Source organism: Sebastes umbrosus, chromosome 3 (assembly GCF_015220745.1).
Source record: "Sebastes umbrosus isolate fSebUmb1 chromosome 3, fSebUmb1.pri, whole genome shotgun sequence".
Taxonomy (NCBI): domain Eukaryota; kingdom Metazoa; phylum Chordata; class Actinopteri; order Perciformes; family Sebastidae; genus Sebastes; species Sebastes umbrosus.
In genome coordinates this window covers 34,239,040-34,258,000 of record NC_051271.1, presented here as the reverse complement: position 1 = coordinate 34,258,000, position 18,961 = coordinate 34,239,040, and the positions used below count along the sequence as shown (strand labels likewise).

The 18,961-nt window shown below is 42.1% G+C and overlaps 1 protein-coding gene across 1 annotated transcript; it reads left to right on the top strand.

Moving 5' to 3' along the window:
- Nucleotides 1-207: 207 nt before the first annotated feature.
- Nucleotides 208-18,393, top strand: tmem132a (transmembrane protein 132A). Its single transcript, XM_037763422.1, has 14 exons — nt 208-922; nt 2,363-2,439; nt 3,230-3,456; nt 3,558-3,770; nt 3,885-4,090; nt 8,889-9,029; nt 9,164-9,430; nt 9,565-9,717; nt 10,994-11,189; nt 11,328-11,471; nt 13,463-13,665; nt 14,825-15,044; nt 15,153-15,344; nt 16,151-18,393. The coding sequence occupies exons 2-14, from the start codon at nt 2,373-2,375 to the stop codon at nt 17,114-17,116; spliced, it is 3,195 nt and encodes a 1,064-aa protein (XP_037619350.1). The 5' UTR covers nt 208-922; nt 2,363-2,372; the 3' UTR covers nt 17,117-18,393.
- The last annotated feature ends 568 nt before the right edge of the window (nt 18,394-18,961 follow it).

The window sequence follows — 18,961 nt, the reverse complement described above, 5'->3', positions numbered from 1 at the left end:
ATTTGGATATTCATTTTTCCTTTACAAAGCTAATTGTCCTCAAAAAACTGAAAAAAATATCTGTGCATCTGAATCTGGAACTGGTGTGTCGGTCGGAGGAAAGCACAATTTGTATCAAAAAGGAGAAAAGTCCAGTACACTGTGTCGCATACTGCTGGAATATTTACTAACGACGTTTCGGCCTGTTTGACCTACATATACCTCCATCTTACCCGACCTCTTCTTTATGACGTCTTGACACGTTCTAACAATGTCATGTAACTTTGGCCCTTGCTCCTAAACAGAGATCATAACATTTGAATCAACTACCAGCTACAGTAGTCTTATTATACATGTGCATTGTTGTTGTAACCATATACGTTTAACTACAGCACAAACCACATACAGCTTTAGTGTATGTGTACGATTAGTTGGTCTTATCCAGTCACTGCAATGCACACACTCACACACACACACACACACACACACACACACACACACACACACACACATAGGGAGAGGGCAAGAAGCAAAAGAAAAAAAATTATGAGAAAAATGAGATACGTACAGAAGGGGAGGGGAAAAGGACATAGCACAGACAGAGAGAGAGAGAGAGAGGATTATTTACCGTTTTAAACGAATAAATCTGTATTGTGTGAATCTGGCACAGGGAGGGAGGGCAGAGAGAGAGAGAGAGAGAGAGAGAGAAAGAGAGAGAGGGGTGGGGGGGTTGTTTATAGCAACAGCAGACCAGCAAAGAAGAGCGAGAGAGACACAAAAAAAAACATATAACTGTTTATTCGAAAATATTTTATTTTTTATAGTTAGTTCTCTTTTGTTGTGAAGTATTTTTGAAGCAGTGATGCGGCTCTGAGCAGGGACGGAGGCAGCAACCTGCTTCAAACCGGCCTCGAGGAAAAGATGTAACTGCTGAAACAGACAGGTGGGTAAAAGGTGTGTGTATGTGTGTGCGTGCGTACGTGCATGCATGCGTGTGTGTGTGTGTGTGTAAGGGAGTGAGACTTCAATTGTGTGTGTTGTGTAGAACAGTTTAGTATCATCTGACCTGTTCATAGTCTCTGGGAACATGTTTGATATATTTAGCTGTATGTTCTGCTGGGTGCTCTTGATCTGGTGCAGAACATACAGTAACCTCGTTCCACCCAGCTGAGGTGCATGAGTGTGTGTGTGTGCGTGCGTGTGCGTGTGCGTGCGCGTGTGTGTGTGCGTGTGTGTGTGTGTGTTCACAGGAGACACTGACTTGTAACATATTGTTTCATGTCCCTGTGTCTGTGGTGTTGCATGTGGAGGCTCTGATTGGTTGCTCTTCCCCTGCAGGTGTTGTGTAACTGACCCGAGCGTTTCTGGGGCCAAAAGCAAAGCTTTGTTTTTAGCTCTGAGATAGAGAGAAAAACACCTTGGATCTTCTATATGTAGGGCCAATCAATCAACAGACCAAGGAGCTCTTGTTTTTCAAAAAGAAAATGGCCTCCGTGTGAAAATGATGAGAGATGTTGTTGTTTGTACCCACATGTTAAAAAAAAATACTTTCCCAGTTGTTTTGTTTGGTCCACATGACAGGCGTCCAGGACACCCTGACTAGATCCAACCATAGCTGTTAGCGAGCTAACTATAGTTATAGTATATGGTCATCATCCATCATTGAATTGTTAACATGCTGTATAAAATGACAAACATCACCGTACTCCAGCCAATCGCTTATAGCCAATATATTCATCCAATCGCCCAACCCTATTGGCTAGTTATATATATATATATATATATACATATATGCAAGACATTCATATTGAACATTTCTGCAAATTATTCAGTTCATCTTTGACATGACAAACATGAGTTGATGAATAATCTTCACTCACGGACCATTTACTTCATCGTTCTGGAGCTTTTGACCATATCACATGGTCTTCAGCAACTGAAATTTGCTCAACTGTTTGTTTCAACTGTAGATGTTCAAACTTTCATTATTCCCAGGACTTTTAAGACTTCCCATCCTGACAGCAGATCTGCTGAAGAAGACCTGTGATTCGGTTGAAAGATCCAGAAGAAGCCAGCGAAGGGACGACATTTTCATCAACATTCAGTGATGCCACTGTTAACGGGATATTCCTTCATTATTTGCAAATGGCAAACTGTATTACTATGGTTAAGATACAATAACTAGAAGTGCCTGTTTAACATTAAGGATTGTTGTCATGGAAACTTAACCCTACGTCCTAAAGTCCTCCAAGGTTAGGGGAGTATGGTTGAATAATTCAAATTTCCTGCACCTCTTACTGAATGTTGTTACTGGATGAGAATATTTGATGCAGAATACTTTGATATTGACTTGTGGTGGTCACATGGTACTGTGTTGCATCAGGTGTGCGGTGATGGCGGGTGTCAGCTCGGGAAGAAGAAGAGTTAGTATTCTGCTGCTCTATTGGATTTTCATAGAAGGTGAGTCTCAGATTTTTTGTTTGTCTTTAGTACTTTAGAGAGTCACAGTACAGAGTGGACTTTTGCAGGTCAACTTCTCATGTATCTGTTTATGCAAATCTTTCAGGCTCATTCCAACTTCAGTGCTGTTCGTTCCTTGTTGTTGTTGTTGTTGTTGTTGTTGTTGTTGTTGTTGTCCACCAGATGTCCACCTCCCTCCCACATCCAGACAGTGCTGTTTCGATTCGTTGTTGTTTCAAGACATTTAAAAATATTCTGCTCCATATAATAATTACTGTCGGATATTGTTTTTAATCACGAAAAAGTTCAACCAGATTAAAAATTCATAAAAGCACATCTTCTCCGTTTCTCGTCTTCTCATTTAAACAGAATATATGAATACATAAATACTGTATTGTTCATTTCTAAAATTTAAACTGCTGGACACGAGATGTCTCCTATACACTCTCAGTGTGTGTGACGCGCACACTTCAAGTTTCCACATCCTACTGTGTCAGTTGAATACTGGACCATGATTGGCTCCAAACTACTTGTGATGTCATACACACCCTGCAGGTGTTAAACTGAGATTTAAAGAGAAACTTTCTCCCCCTTAAACAGATGAATGTGAAAACAAACTGCACAGACAGTAAGTCATTCTGCACAGTGAAGGATCAAGAGGCAGAGGACATTCTGAGTAGAGGGGCTTTTTCAGATACCTTAGTGTCTTCTTGACTTCCTAACATGGATCAATCTCTAACACTTTTGCTTCTCACTTCCTCCCTATATCCTTTCCTTTTTATTCCCGCAGTCCCTCCATCTCTCCTGCAGCCTCCTCTCCCTCTCTCCCTGCCAGTCCACATGTCAGTTGTCCCTCCACCCTGGCAGTTCCTCCCTCTGTCTCAGGCTGAGCTGGGCCCTCTTTTCTCCAACTCCAGCCCCTTCTCCTTCTCCCAGAGTCTGTTCATGGTGCCCCCGCCCGACCAGGCCCCCAGACCAGGTCTCCAGGCTTCATTTGGCCCTTACTCAGTTACACAGGTAAGAGAAAAAGGAGAGGACAGAGATCTGGTGAGTAGACAGTGATACTACATAAACTGCTCCAGCTAACTATAGCTACTTATCTCTTTCTGTTTCCACAGCTCATATCAGAGCACCTCCTCCCTCTCTCCCCCCTTCTGTCCGCCTCCCTCCTCTCAGAGTATGTGGAGAGAGAGAGGGATGAGGGCAGGCATGCGAGGTTCAGGGTGAGGGCGCTGTTCCACACACGGGGCGACACCAGCACCCGAGGGATCTGCATCACCCTGCACGCCTTCAAGGAGACTGAGGAGCACAAGGCCTCCTGTATCACACAGGTGAGGACCAGATTCTGTTTTTAGCTTTCTCTCTGTCCTTCTCACTCATTCATTACACCATTTCCCTTTTCTAACATGTATCTGTCCATCCATATGTCCGTCCTGGTTTTCCAGCCTCCTCTAGGACTATGCGTGGTAACTCTGACACTGCCCAGTGACTGGTTTGAGGATCAACATATCAACCAATCAAATCAGGATTTGGAAAAGTGGCACAGTAACATCCACCCTCGTCACCGGCTGCAGAGGCGAGAACGGCAAAGGAGGGGACATCCTCACGGCAACTTTGTCAACCGCCAGCATACCACTTCTCCTTCACTCAGGTGAAGTCTTAAAGAAGATATATTATGCTCATTTTCAAGTTCATACTTGTATTTTGGGTTTCTAGAACATGTTTACATGGTTACCCTATTTAATACGTTCTGAATCACATATGTTAACCAAAATAGGCCCCCACAGTCCAAAACTGTAAATTAGCTTACTTTTGCTGATTACAGCAGCAGACGGCGGGGCTCGGTGTATAACACTGAAATCATTTCATTATAGTCTCTTTCAAAGGAGAGCAGGAACTAAGAGTTCAGTCTGTATGATGAACTGATGCCGGTTTTTATCCGACAGTTGAAAGGAGTCTTTCAACAGTGCAGCTTGTTCGGTAACAGCAGGGTGACGGGGGGTCCACATATGTGTTGTTATTACTTGGCACTTGTTGAGGAGAAACTGGAGCAGGATTAGGTTGAGAATGATGGCTGAACTTGAGCTGTATTCTCTTTCTCCTGCTCCTCACAACGTCTTTTTGTGACAAACTTTTAAACAAACTGCTTTGTTTCGCCTTGATTTTTAAAAAATCTTAACCTACATTAAAAGCAGCTTGCTGAAAATAGGCTTTCCTCTGTGCAATGCACCGGTGTTTCGGTTTAATGAGTGACCATGTTACCTGGTGACTTTCAGCCAAGTGCATCTGTGTGCTTGTAGTAGTCTAGATTAACAAAGATTAGTATTTATTTCAAATTAGTAAAGTAGAATTCAAGGCTTTCTGTTTGTGTTTTCAACAGCTGCCTTCACTAAGAGCAACCACGACGCATTCGGTTGAGAGATACTAGTTCACACGGTCACTTGTTAAAGCGGAACACTGGCTGTAAACTGAGTGAAAGAGGAGGGGTTTGCAAATTGCACTGCCACTCAAAAAATCGGACCTTTCAGGTAGCCTAAACAACAAGCAATAATTGTTTTATTTGTATTGGTTGTAATCAGATAATTGTGATTTGAAGAGGGAATTATGAATTATCATTGTGAACAATGCTAGATGGCAGGCTCCAAAAGCGAGTCTAACCCCATAGACCCCCATGTTCAAATATCCAACTTTGCAAGAGAAATAAACATGTTTACAGCCTGGTACCAAAGAACGTATGTGGCCAAGACGTGAAAGTCAATTGTTTGTTCCATTGCGACATCAGCGTTTTCAGTCCAAAATGGCTGCAGTGGCTGTTTTTTTAAAAAAAATGTCTCTTTGCTTCTATACTCTTTGTCTATTTACAAACGGGGTCTTCCTGAAGTGCTGAGGTTCAACCAAGAACCATTTGCTTCTGAAGAACCTTTATGAAGAACCAGGTTTTTCAAGGGTTCTTTGTAAGACTAAGGGGTTCCATTAAGAACCCTTTTCATCCAAAGAACCCTTTTTGGAAGAAACAGTTCATCAGCTCTCTTGTTGAAACCATGGGTGCTAAAAGGGAACGTCCACAACCCAGCCCACACCCTTCCAAAAACTGTGATTGTGAGCCATGATTGTTGTGGGTTGCGCTGCACCACGTCAGCCTTGGCCCTTTAAGGCCCTTTCAGACAGAACGTGACAACAACAATACTGCACTCTGAAACTCATTATTTTCAATGACTTGTGCTGTGCCTCGATGGTGTTTTGCTGTGTTGAGCAAAGCGTGGGCGTGTGGGTGCTCGCTGCAGCGTGCAGCTCGCAATGTGCATTGAACCCAGCGACCTGCGCAGAGCAAACCATGCCCTGTCTGAAAGGCCCTTAAGGGCTCTAGATGAAACCATTAAGGGGTTCTTGATAGCACCCAGAGGAGGTGGAAAGGTTCTGGATAGTGATTGGCAAAGCAGTTCTTTTCAGTGTGCTGAATCTCTAGAACCAGTTCATTCAAAAGATTCGCTCACTGAATCGTTCAGTGCTTGACGGGATGTGCGACTGCACTACACATTGTCCCACTCACTAAACTGAAACACGACTGAACTTTCAGTTCAGCTCACTAACTAGTGTACTCAGAATGTAGAACTTTTTTACTGTTTTTCACATTTGTAGCTCAAGGCATCAACTGAAAGAAAAAAAAAAATCTCTTCATAAAGTCTCTATTACACAGAAAAACAGAACTATTTACATTTTTATCAAAACTGTTGTATTATATGTACATTGTCGAATGACTTTAATCATTCACTCATTTAGTCCCTGACTGCCCGTTCACTCGTACGTTGAGAGCACAACTGAACTGAGAAATTAACAAATCATTTTAGGAATGTTCCCAGGATTCTTGGACTTTTTGTTAAGACTTTAGACTATCTTGTGTTTATCTTTTTAGTGGCCTCTGATTTTGTAGCATTTTTGAGCATTTTGGTTTCTAGGTTTTGGGGTTTTCTGTGATATTCAGTCATTTAGTTTTTCCTGTTTTAATTTGTTATACTCCCTGTGTGTGTCATGTCTAGTATTATTTCCTACCTGTGAATTTTCCCGCCTTTGTGACCTTTGGAGCCCGCCCCCATGGGTTACACCTGCACCTAATTATCCTCACCTTCACCTAATTATCCTCATCTCCTCAGTGTATTTAGTCTGTGTTTCCCCCTGTCTCTGTGTCAGTCTGCTGTCGCCCTCTGTTGTGAGAAGTTTCTTTTCCAGTGTTGAAGGATTCTAGTTTATTCCTCGCAACTTTACTTTATGGATTGGCTTTTTGTATTTTTCCTGCCGGACCAACTGCCTTTTGTACTCTGTAAGTTTTTGTTTAATATTCCTGAAAATATTAAAGTTATGAATGAGAAAAGTAGTAGCTGTAATATTCTAATTGAGCTGAACGTTTTGATATTTGAATGTAGTTTGTACGTTGAAAAATGTGGAAGGAGCAGGCGGAATAATAAAGGTTTTTTTTGTAAGTTTGGTGATAGAGCTTCCTGAGAAAGAAGAGGCTTTGTTGGGCCTTTTTAACCTGGTATGAGGTGTTGCAGGTCCATGTCAGCTGTTTTAACATATTGAATCCAAGGAACTTTAGGTTCTCCACACTTTCCACTGCTTCTCCATGTATGTGGAGGGGGAGATGGACTTTCTCCTTTGTTCTCCTAAAGTCAATGACCATCTCCTTTGATTCTCAAAGCACGTCATGGCTATGGGTGTTAGTGCCACTGGGCGATAGTCATTCAGACACTTCTCACATATGATTTGTTTGGGCACAGGGATGATAGTGGAGGATTTAAGGCATGCTGGAACAGCAGCTTGTTGTAATGAGAGGTTGAATATTTGAATATTAACACTTCTGTCAGCTGATCGGCACATGCTTTCAGTACCCGACCGCGCACACCGTCTGGGCCTGCCACCTTGCTTGCATTAACCTTCCTCAGGGTGGTCCTCACCTGGTAATGCTGTAGAACCAGTGTAGCCTCTCCACAGGTGGGTAAACGGATCGAGCAGACACAGAACCCCCTCTCTGAATGTCAAAGCGGGCAAAGAACTGGTTCAGGACATCAGGCAGTGTGGCAGTTGGCATCACTTGGCAGCAGATTGGTGGTTTTGTAGTCAGTCAGTGCTTTGATACCGTTCCACATGCTGCTGGGGTTGTTGTTGTTGTTGTTGTTAAATTGATCCTGAATGAGCTGTTTGTGTTTGCGCTTTACATCCCTGATGCCTCTCTTGAGTTTCCCCCATGCTTCACTGCAGGCCTGTTTGTCACCTGACTGGAAAGCTGCATCCCGCTTCTTGAGTAATGTCCTCGCATTGCTTTGTTTAGACAAAGAGTAGCTTGCGTTTGTAAGTTACTACGAACAAAGAGTAGCTTGCGTTTGTAAGTTACTACGAACAACCACGGACACTTATGGCCTAAAGTCACCAGTTAACGCTGTTAGCCGACAGTGCGATCACTATGACTTGTCACCGCAGTAATGGCGGCAGCGCTAGGTGGCGGACCACACAAAGCAGTCACCGGATTCGTCTATAGGCTGTTCTCACAAGAGTTGGGGGTGAGACACAAGAATTAAGCAGATTTGGGCTTGAAATTTCTGTCCTGGTGTCTCTCCCACAGGCGGTTGTCTATTTCAATGGACAAGGAAATGAGAGAGTCGAGGGAGTTGCTTTCATCACGTATACTACAGCAAGTTCATCCTTCAATAGTTCACTCAAACCATGCAAGAATACTCCAAGCAGAGCTCCATTCTTACACATTCTTGTAACATTACTTCATTATATTCATCCTTGATTGTCACATTCGATTGACCGCCACCCATTTAAGTCAATGACTGCTTTGCTTTAGCAAGGCATCTAACTTAATGTCAAATCATTCCTTCTTTATTTCCGTCATGGTATGGGTCTGCAATGACGCAGCTATAACAGACTACTGACACTGTTGAATGTGTTATGTTTTCATCTGCTGATTTGAAGCTCTGCAGTGTGAAATTCTTCTTTTCATTCTTGGATAACATCTTGTGAATGAAATTTCCCCACAAATGAAGCAGAAAAAACAGCCTTATATATAGATATGTAGGGGAATCGATTATGCTAATGATCAAATCTCATAAACGTGCACCTACTAATGTACAGGTTAATCAGGCTGAAACAAGCAATTTACAGCAAGTTATGTGCAGTTAAGAGGGTTTGCTGAATCCATCATGGAACACTCATATGGTCAAACCTCACAGGAAAAAAAAGAGAGGTTTGATATAAGGATATGAAAATGTTGTTGAAGCACATTATGTTTATGCTGGAAGAAGAGGTTCGGTTATAACAAGAAAAGTGTGCATGGACAGATGTTTGAAGCAGTTTTCATGGATCCTTGTATTCCATTATGAGTTGTAGATGATGATGATGATCTTTTTATCAGTTGCCTGTATGACAGATTAGTTGATGCCTTCTTTCAGATACCATCTAGGTGTTGATGGGGACACCCAGGAGGAAGTTCCATGGGCCTTCAGACACCAACGGGTTCCCAGGAGAAACCAAATACAGCTTTACTACTCCTCCTCCGACACAGTGGCTGACCTAAACCTGACACCACCAGGGTATGTGAATGAATAGGAACATGTAGAAAGACTCCTTGAGTTTTATGTTTTTTCATTGCTGCACGAGAACTAATTTCTGTCTGTCATTCTCCAACATCTGTCGATCTCCTCGCACCAATTGACCATCCATCCAGATGTGTGGAGGACAAAGCAGCTCAGTCCCAGAGGCAGCTTGTCCATATCAAAGCAGTGACACTGAAGGAGGAGGAGGAGAATGAAGAGAGGGAGCAGAGCAGGACCAAAGAAGAAGAAACCTGTTTGAATGGGCAGCAAGAGGAGGAGCTTAGCTTGGACCCCCATGTCATGATTCGCTATCACATGGGCCCGGTCCTGATAGGACAGCCAATCAGAGTCTCTGTGAATCTGAGAGCCAACTTCAGTGCTGAGTTTGTTATTATAAGGTAAACACAAAATGATATCAGAACAACCCTACTTTCACTTTCTTAAAATGCTGTATTGTATTACAGTCTGGATCACTGACTGTCAACACACTCTTGTAGTTTTACACTGAAAATCTGTGTGTGTGTGTCTTCAGGCTGAAGGTAAAGAAGGGCTTGGTGTCGATGGTGGCCCAGAGAACTCTGACCTCTGACCTGTGGGCAGTGACCCTGGAGAGAAACCAAGGCTCCAAACACGACGTGGTGTCCATCCTCTGCCACAAACACAGCACACTCAAGCACACACACAAGTAGGTCGATTCCACCTCAGTTCAGTGTGTCCATGAACCATTACAGTCAAAAAGCAGACAGGCAAATGGATCGAGTTCCTTTAGCTAATCTCGTGATAACTGAGAACAACACCGTCAGCCGTAGTGAGCCGTAGCTCTTACACACCAGTAGCCAGCAAAATGATTTTTAGCACTCAGACAGCCAAAGGCTTAAACAAAGACCAGTTTCCAACACTTACTGACTTATTTGTTGAAGCACTTGGTGTTTAGCACAGCAGTTGAGGTGAACCATAAGGACGAGTAAGCCTTCAACAAGTGTTTTGAAGCGTTCATTTCAACTTAAACTATGGAGGCCTGCAGCCATCAGATTCTGCAACTTTCAGAAACCCATAATCATTGCATGCTCTGATGAAGGTCTATTAGACTGAAAGCTCAGATTAAGTGAAACACTGCATACATCAAAGTGTGCGGATATCTCCTCTATCAGTTTAGAAACGCACAATCTGACATCATGTCCACTTCAATCAGTGATTGGTCTGCTGTGTTTTTTTTGGGGGAGGGGGGTTTACCTTTATTTATTCAGGGGAGATTCACTGCCGTGATCAGGGCGTTCCTGAAAAAGAGAACCTTCACACCTGGAAGCTGCCCAGTACAATCACAGTCTAATCTGCTGGCCACTGAGTTAGCTTGCTTCTCCTCTTCGGTGGATGTCTTGTATTGATTTTTGAGGGTTCTAAGCTGTAAACCACATATTTGCAACATTCCATTTAAAGGACTTGACGTTCATTTCTAGGGGGGTGAATGATTATTATGATTGGTCAAATCTTGGTAGGCGTAACGAAAGGCTCTCACATGATTAATTTGCTCGAGCGACAGGTGACAGGGAGGACTTTCACCCGGGAGGCCAGGGTATTTAGTTGCAGTTTGGTTAGGTTTAGGCAACAAAACTACCTGGTTAGGGTTAGGAAAAATATACATACAGTACATAATACACATACCTTATTTAATGTGTGCATTGTTTGTTACGGACACCTGGGTGCTTGTCTCTGCCATGCTATATACACCCGGGTGTAAATAGCCACATTGGCTATTCCACCCCGGGTGACAATAGTATTGTTGGCTACTGATCACTGGACTAGACAGAGTTAGTTTTCAGAGATAAGGCTTTTCTTCAGCATGACTTTAACAGTTCTGGTTTAGAAATGATAGAAATTACATAATGATGTATTAAGGTCAATACTTTAATACACATGGTAATGACTGGCTGCTTAAGTCTGTGATCTCTGTCGCCCTGCAGTCCCACTTTACTCCAGCAGGTTGTGTGTCTGTCAGTCGACGGCCTGAGGCAGAGCTTTGGTGTTGCCATGACGGTGTCTGCTAACTGGTGGGTGGAGTACTCCGGGCGTAATAACCACCTATCGCCACATGGAGCAGCAGTGAGCATCTTCTCATTTGCTGATCGACCCATCTTTAGCATCGCTCCCATCACAGAGGTACTTCATTCATTCATTGAAACGCAATCCAGTGATAATCTTTTTTAGAATCTTTCAAATTTTTAAAGATCCATCCAATCTGATCTCTTTAAACATGATCTGTTTAAACATTTTTTCTTTCTGATCCTCTATCCTCAGACTAACACGATCATCAACACAGCCATACTGACCAACCAGCCGGTGTCACTTCCAGTCATTGTGCTGGCCATAAACCGTGATGGGACGGTGTCAGACGTCACCTCTGCAGTCAAGTGCCACTCTACCAACGAGAACACTGTCAAGGTGCCTCACAGTAAAACACAAACAAATCTCTCTCTCTAAGATCAGTCTGATATTACCCAAAACAGGGATTCTTGTTAATTATGTTGCCCAGGTTCAGAAGAATTACATTATCTTTGTCTGGGACAGTTTTAGCCAAAACCTTGTCTGATGTCACTGGATGTAGACTGTGGGTATAATCCTGACAATGACCACGTATTTCAGGTGATATTCTCCTCGCCTTCCGCTATCTGCGTCACTGCATCCTGGGGTTAGCACCGCCCAAGACAATTTTGATTTTTTTAAAGAAATACAAACAGGCCAGAGCGTTTTTTCATCATTTACCAGAATGATAATGTGTGGAGCTAGACCTTTCTTTAGCGCTGACACAGTGCTGTGGAGATAGGTCTGGCTATGCAAGACTAGCTAAGACAAATCTTAACTCATAGTCCAATTACTAGTTTTTTTTCCACAGGCTTCAATCACACATTGGGATGGGTGGTGGGGGTTAACCTGTTTCTGTTCAAGAATGATCTTTGAAATAGAAAAAAGATCATCAAAGTGACTAAGTGGATCGTGAAGATTGGAATTTGGTAACACTTTCTATGTCAATGTCCATTTCTATAATGCATTATAAACATATGATGCGTTATAATCTGCTTAGAGCACAGCATAATTACCCTATAATTTAGAGACCCAACAAGATATCCCCCATGAGTATGCAGTGGGTGTGAAAGTGGCAAGAAAAAAGTCCCCTTTAAAACGCCCCTTGGGCAGAACCAGGAGAGAGAGAGAGATAGAGTAATAAGAGCAGTATTAATAATAGAAATATAACTAATAATAATAATAGCAGCAGTGGATATAATAGAAATGATAATAGTAAAAGCAGCAATAGCAGTAGTAATCATAGAAATATGTCTACTACTACTAATAGTAGCAGTAATAATAATAGAAATATGACTACTAACAATAATAATAGCAGTAATAGTAGCAGTAATAATAATAATAGAAATATGACTACTACTACTAATAGTTGCAGTAATAATAATAGAAATATGACTACTACTACTAATAATAGCTGTAATAGTAGCAGTAATAATAATAGAAATATTACTACTAATAATAATAGTAGCAGTAATAATAATAGAAATATGTCTACTACTAATAATAATAGCAGTAATAGTAGCAGTAATAATAATAGAAATATGACTACTACTACTAATAATAGAAGTAATAGTAGCTGTAATAATAATAAAAATATGACTACTAATACTAATAGGACCAGTAATAATAATAGAAATATGACTACTAATAATAATAATAGCAGTAATAGTAGCAGTAATAATAATATAAATATTACTACTAATAATAATAGCAGTATTAGTAGCAGTAATATCAATAGAAATATGACTACTAATAATAATAATAGCAGTAATAGTAGCAGTTATAATAATAAAAATATGACTACTACTACTAATAGTAGCAGTAATAATAATAGAAATATGATTACTAATAATAATAATAGCAGTAATAGTATTAGTAGTAATAATAGAAATATGACTACTACTAATAATAATAGCAGTAATAATAATAGAAATTTGACTAGTTATAATAATAATAGCAGTAATAATAATATAATACACATTAGGCATACCTTGCATTGTACATCCTTTATTTTAAAATGTATTTTAAAATTGTAATTCTGCTAGTTATCCTCATTTTGACCTAATGTATTGGTAATCTGATTACATCTTTTTATTCTGTAACTGTTACAGAATACAGTTACCTTTTTTTTTGTATCCTAATTACATAACACCACTCCATGTATCGCGTTACTCCCCAAGCCTGGTTATCTAACCAATAGATGATGGAAACATATTGATTACTGTAGCTTTAAATAAGCAATATTGTTATATTTTGACATTCAATTAGAACACACGAAAAGTAAATCTTGTACTAGTGTCCTTTAATCGCCAGTGTCATAGGTCTTCTGTCTGTGTCCATCACAACCACAGGTGTCCAGCGATTGCTCAACGGTCTTTGTGGATGGCAGTGAATCAGGGTTGGGTAACACCTGTGCAGTCGTGGAGTTTCTTCTAGGTGCGCTCCGTGGCTCTGTGTGTGTGGAGGTGTGGGCTCCTTCAGTGCCCCTGCGAGTGTCCTTGGCAGACCCCGTACTCAATGCTATTGATGGCTGGAACCACTTCACAAAGGAAGGGTACAGGAGACCAATGTGTTTTTTTAGCCTCTTTCTAGGCTTTTGTCTACGTATGTGTTTCTGACACTTCTCTTTAGCCCCAGTGTTTCCTCTAAGTATGTAATTAAATGGACAGGCTGTGAAACCCTACCAGTCAATGTCAAGAACTCTTAAAAAAATATGCCACAGAACAATCACTTGATTTTGTAACTTTTCACCAAAGACGGTCTAAATGAAAGGCCATCACAACTGGATATGAAGGAGCAGCCGTGATGCAGAGACTTGTAGACTACAGTTGGAGCTAAAGCTGGAACTGAGTGCAAAATTTGTGATGTCTTACCAAAATGTCTTTGAGGTCCTGTGGTGAGTGTTGAATGAATCCTCGTATCATCAAAGTAGGGATAAACCGTTTTCACTACTTTTGTATAATGTTAGTGCCAAAACAACCCTGATATATTTAGATGGCACGTGTCACATGACTGTGGAAACCATGTGACATCAGAACCTGGCGCACAGCAGCGCACAGTCCCACACTTCCAGATCAAACGTGAGAGAACGACCGAAAGGAACATGGTGTCATATGGTGCTACTTGACACCTGTAGATAAAAGTAGAGCAAGATGCACTATTTGTGAAAATAAAGTGTTACATAGCAACACAAGCAAACTCTTCAAACATTTTAAAACAATACATATAAGGAGCTTTATTATTTAATCAGTATTTCTCTCTGAATATTTTTTTTTTTTTTTAAACTTAGTGGTACAAACACTTTTAGTTAATTTAGCTCATATTTTTTTTTTTTTTTTTTTTTTTATGGTATTAATGGCCGGTATGTGTCATTTGATTTGTCTTTGAGTGAAATTATCTTTTTTTTTTGGACTTTCAAAAACATGACCACTATTTTTTTTTAAAAACACAAACCCAACTAAGAAACGGTGTGCATTAAAATATCCCTATCATATAAAACTGGTATCACCCATCTCTACACTTGTCACCCACATTTATGTGCGCATGCCAAGTCCACCCTTGTGTGCGAGCACAAGTAACAAAGTTGGGACCCACGCATCGAAAAACGGCTCCATAGTGTTACTACTAGAGGCCAGAAACTCCACAGAGATCCAAGTTTACTATGCATAACTTTTGATATATTCTCTGATGGATTGTGTGTCCTGTCTCTTCAGGTGTGTACCGGTGTATCAGCGCTCCTCAGTCCAGGTTCTGACTCAGTTCAGAGCTCAGGATTCTAATGGCAGAATCACGCACCTCCTGGGTTCATCTGATTGGTTCGTGGATGTTACAGAGCTGGTCCGTAACTGGCTGAGAGTAGAGGACCCTCGAGTGGCTTCCCTTGGCACCCAGAACAACCTGATTGGTTTACAACCAGGACAGACATCACTCTATGTTGGTGATAGTTGTGCATCAATTCAGTTGGACATCTTCACTTCCTGACCATCATCATCATCATCATCATCATCATCATTATTATCATCATCTGTCTCTTTCTCTCAGGTCGTCTCTGAGCAGTGGGATGGTGTGCTGGGCAGATGTGACATCACTGTGACCTCTGACCCCGTTACCCCCGGGGACCTGTCGGTGCAGGTGGTCAGCGGCCTCGGCATGTCAGTCACCGCTAGCCCCACCCACCCGTCCATTGTCACGACAACAGTAACAGCCTACAACATCCTGTACAACCATCACCAGGTGAGAGAAAGGCAATTCATGACACAAACTGTTCATTGTGAAGGCACTAAAAATACAAATAAAGAGAAACCGGCTTCCAGTTTTTTAGGTCTTGTAGGTCTCCCTTCTTAGGCAGCAGAGTGATGACGGCCCTCCTGCAGCTCAGAGGTAGTCTTCCTCTCTGAAGACTGTCGGTCAGCACCTCGAGCAGGTCTTCTCCTAACTCAGACCAAAAGGACTTATAGAAGTCCGTCCAGCCCCGAAGCTCTGCCGCTCTGTAAACTCATTAAGGCTGTGTACAACTCCTGCAGCGTTAAGTCTGCCTCCAGTTGTGAGGTCACCTGAGGGAGACCGTTGAGGAAACTGCTGTGCACATCTGGATTTTGTGACCATTCACTCTTAAAAAGGTCTCTGCAGAAACCGGCAGCACACTTCCTGATCTAATACGAGTCTGAGATCTCAGAGCCGCTATGGCAGAGTGTTGATTATGACATGTTGCGCAGTTAATAGTTTTGTGGAAATGGACATATTACAATATTATTTATCAAGACAGCAGATAAATGCATTTACTGTTGGGTTTGTATTAACAGCTAAATTAAACCCAGAATAGATCAGAAAATATGATCAAATATGCTCATAAAAATAAGGAAAATTATTAATAAAGCCCTTGTTCTCTAAATGTAGGCCACAATTTAAGAATTGTTCAGTTGGTTGATAGTTGAAAACACCTGGCTAACTGTTATTTATGTATTTAAAGAAGTTAAGAAGACAATCACTTGTGAGATCTAATATTTTCTTTCCATTCATATCCTGTCATGTCTCTCCAGGAGGCTTCCATCAGCGTCTGGCTCCAGTTCAGTGACGACACCGCCTCCCTCCTCTCCTCCTTCAGCGACCTTCCCTTCTTCCTGCGTCTCTCCTCATTGGCTGAGACGGTGGTTGTGGTGACGCCCAGCCCCAGCCAACGCATCTTTGCCCAGGGCGACGGAGGCGGGCCTTTACTGCGTGCAGAACTTCTGGTTTCAACCTGTGCCGTCCAGCCTATCACCTCCAACTCCATCAGTGAAGGCAACAGGGACTGGACGGACACCGGAGGAGGAGGCGGGGCAAGGAGGCTGGCGAAAGGATCTGGTTGGATAAGAGTCAACCTAGACCTGGGCTTCCTGCAGCCAATAGGGGATAAGGATGAGGAAGGCAAGAAGTTTGAGCTTGACATTTCAGACACGCTGGTTGAGTCAGACAGCGACATCTATGCGTCGAACTTTGACGAGGACGAAAGTGAGAATGTCAGCAGTGACTACTACGACAAAATCGATGGGAGGAGAACTGATAGAAACTGGAACGAGGTCGGGAACGGAGGGATGGTCAGTCGGAACAATCTGGAAAGAGCTGTGCTGATGCCAAGCCAGGAGGAGGGCGCTTTGTATTTCTCCCCGAGCCAGGAGAAAGAAGGTGAGAGGAGGAAAGAGGAGGAGGAAGGGCAGGGAGCTCGAGAGCTGGAGGTGGGTTTGGGCGCTGTCCTCTCTCTGGTCTGTCTCTCTGCTGTCCTCTTCCTGGCAAACTGTCTGCCCTGCGCCCTGCAAGACAGGAGGATGACGACGATGGAGGAGGAGAGGGAAGGAGAAATAGAGGGAGGTGCAAAGGAAGAAGATGAAGAGGCGAGGAAGAAGAAAGAGGAGAAGGAGGACAGGGAGGCACATGAGAGGAAGAAGACAGAAGGTGAAGACAAGATACAGCCGCAGCATGAGGCGAACAATGAAGAGGATATTAAAGAAGTAGAGATCATTTGCTGATATATGCACAGGCTGAGCTGAATTTCAGCTCAAATCTGTTCTCAGCAGGAACATGGAGTGAAGTCATTATTGTAACAGCTTGTTATCACTTGTTTAGTATAATATTACACTAGCAGACAAACCACAGCCTCGCTCTCATAGAGACTTTACAGTTTGTGATTGCCCTGCTCAACATTTCTTTGTTTTACCCACAGTGGAACCATGACTTGTGATCACTTTTTTGGGGGGCAGTTGGGTAATTTTGTTGCATCACTTCAAATGATGCAACACTGTGTGATGTGGCTGCTTTGTGCTGCACTTTAATCTATCTGTACATTTAATTTCATGTCTTCAGATCCAAGCTCAGCAACAGAAAATGTGTGTATTGTTGGATTCTGGGTTACAGCTGAAACAAAACTACTGGCCCATTTTGCATCCTGAATGCAATTTTTTTTTTTTTAAATTAGTTGGTTCTTTTCTGTTATTTGTTTGTGTGACTGTGAGTCTTGGAGCTGCTGTGGTGGTGAATTGTTTGTCTCAACGATAAAAGCTTTTATTTATTCTATTTAACGGCGGGTTCACATAGGGAATGGAAGGGAATGTTAATCATCCCGCGAGCCGAAGCCTGGCTCTTCCGGCATAAACTGCGAGCTCCCAGCAATATTCCTACTGACACTATAGAATACATTTTTTTTTTAATCCAAAATGATTCTGTAAAAAACATAGAATAAAACAATATAAGAAATAATTAAAATACTAGAGTTCACTAAACAAAGGGGTTGTTTATGTATATCATATAAAGTATATTTATATGTATGAAGTACTGACTCCTATTCTGTTCCTGGGGCAGCACATTGGTCAGAGGTGAGCTACTTGAAGGCCAGACGCAATATGTGTGCTGGATCATGGAGAATTGTACTGGCCATCTGAAGGGCTCTTTGCTTCTGTTTGGTAACCAGAGACCTTAGAGGGAGACCCGTGATCTTGGAACATATACCTACAACATTGTGTAAACTCTAATTATTGGATAGTTAGTAATTGGTACCAACATATCGTGAAAGAGTAATAACACTCTCTATGAAGCAGTTGTAGAATGCTAAACACGACTCACCCTAACTAAGTTCATATTCCCCAGGAAGTCATTGCTGGTGCTTTGTAACTATTTCATCTGTGTTATTGTCAAACTGTACCGAAGTACTTATACTGTTCCACCACTATACTAATGGCTGCTTGTGGAATACTGTAAATCCTATTTTGTACTGTTCCTTAGAGAAAATAAAAATATCTTCTTACTCCTATTCACATTCAGCAGCAGACCCCACCTGTCACACCCGTCTACAACTAAACACCTTGTTTGTCCATGTCCTCTGGAACAACACACACAAGTGTTTTCTAATCTGATGCCCCAGCAGGACAACATCATTTGTCTGCCTTCTAAACTGTTACAAATCATAGTAGAAAATAAATCATTTTTATGATATGACAATGCTATGGTTAAAGTTTGGTTATGTTTAGGCGTTCTGGATCTACCCCGGGGTCTCTCACCAGTTGGACGTGCCTGGAAAACCTCCAAAAGAAGGCGCCCAGTAGGCATTCTGATCAGATGGCCAAACTGACTGTTTTCGACACGAAGGAGCAGCAGCTCTACTCCGCGCTCCGTCCGGATGTCTGAGCTCCTCACCCTATCTCTTAGGCTGAACCCAGCCACCTTACAGAGGAAATTCATTTAGGGCGCTTGTATCCACGGTCTTGTTCTCTCGGTCACTATCCAAAGCTCATTTGCCTTTCCGGCACAGCTCCTTGTTCACCACAACAATTCGATACAACACCTGCATCATTGCTGACACCACACCAATCCGACTGTCC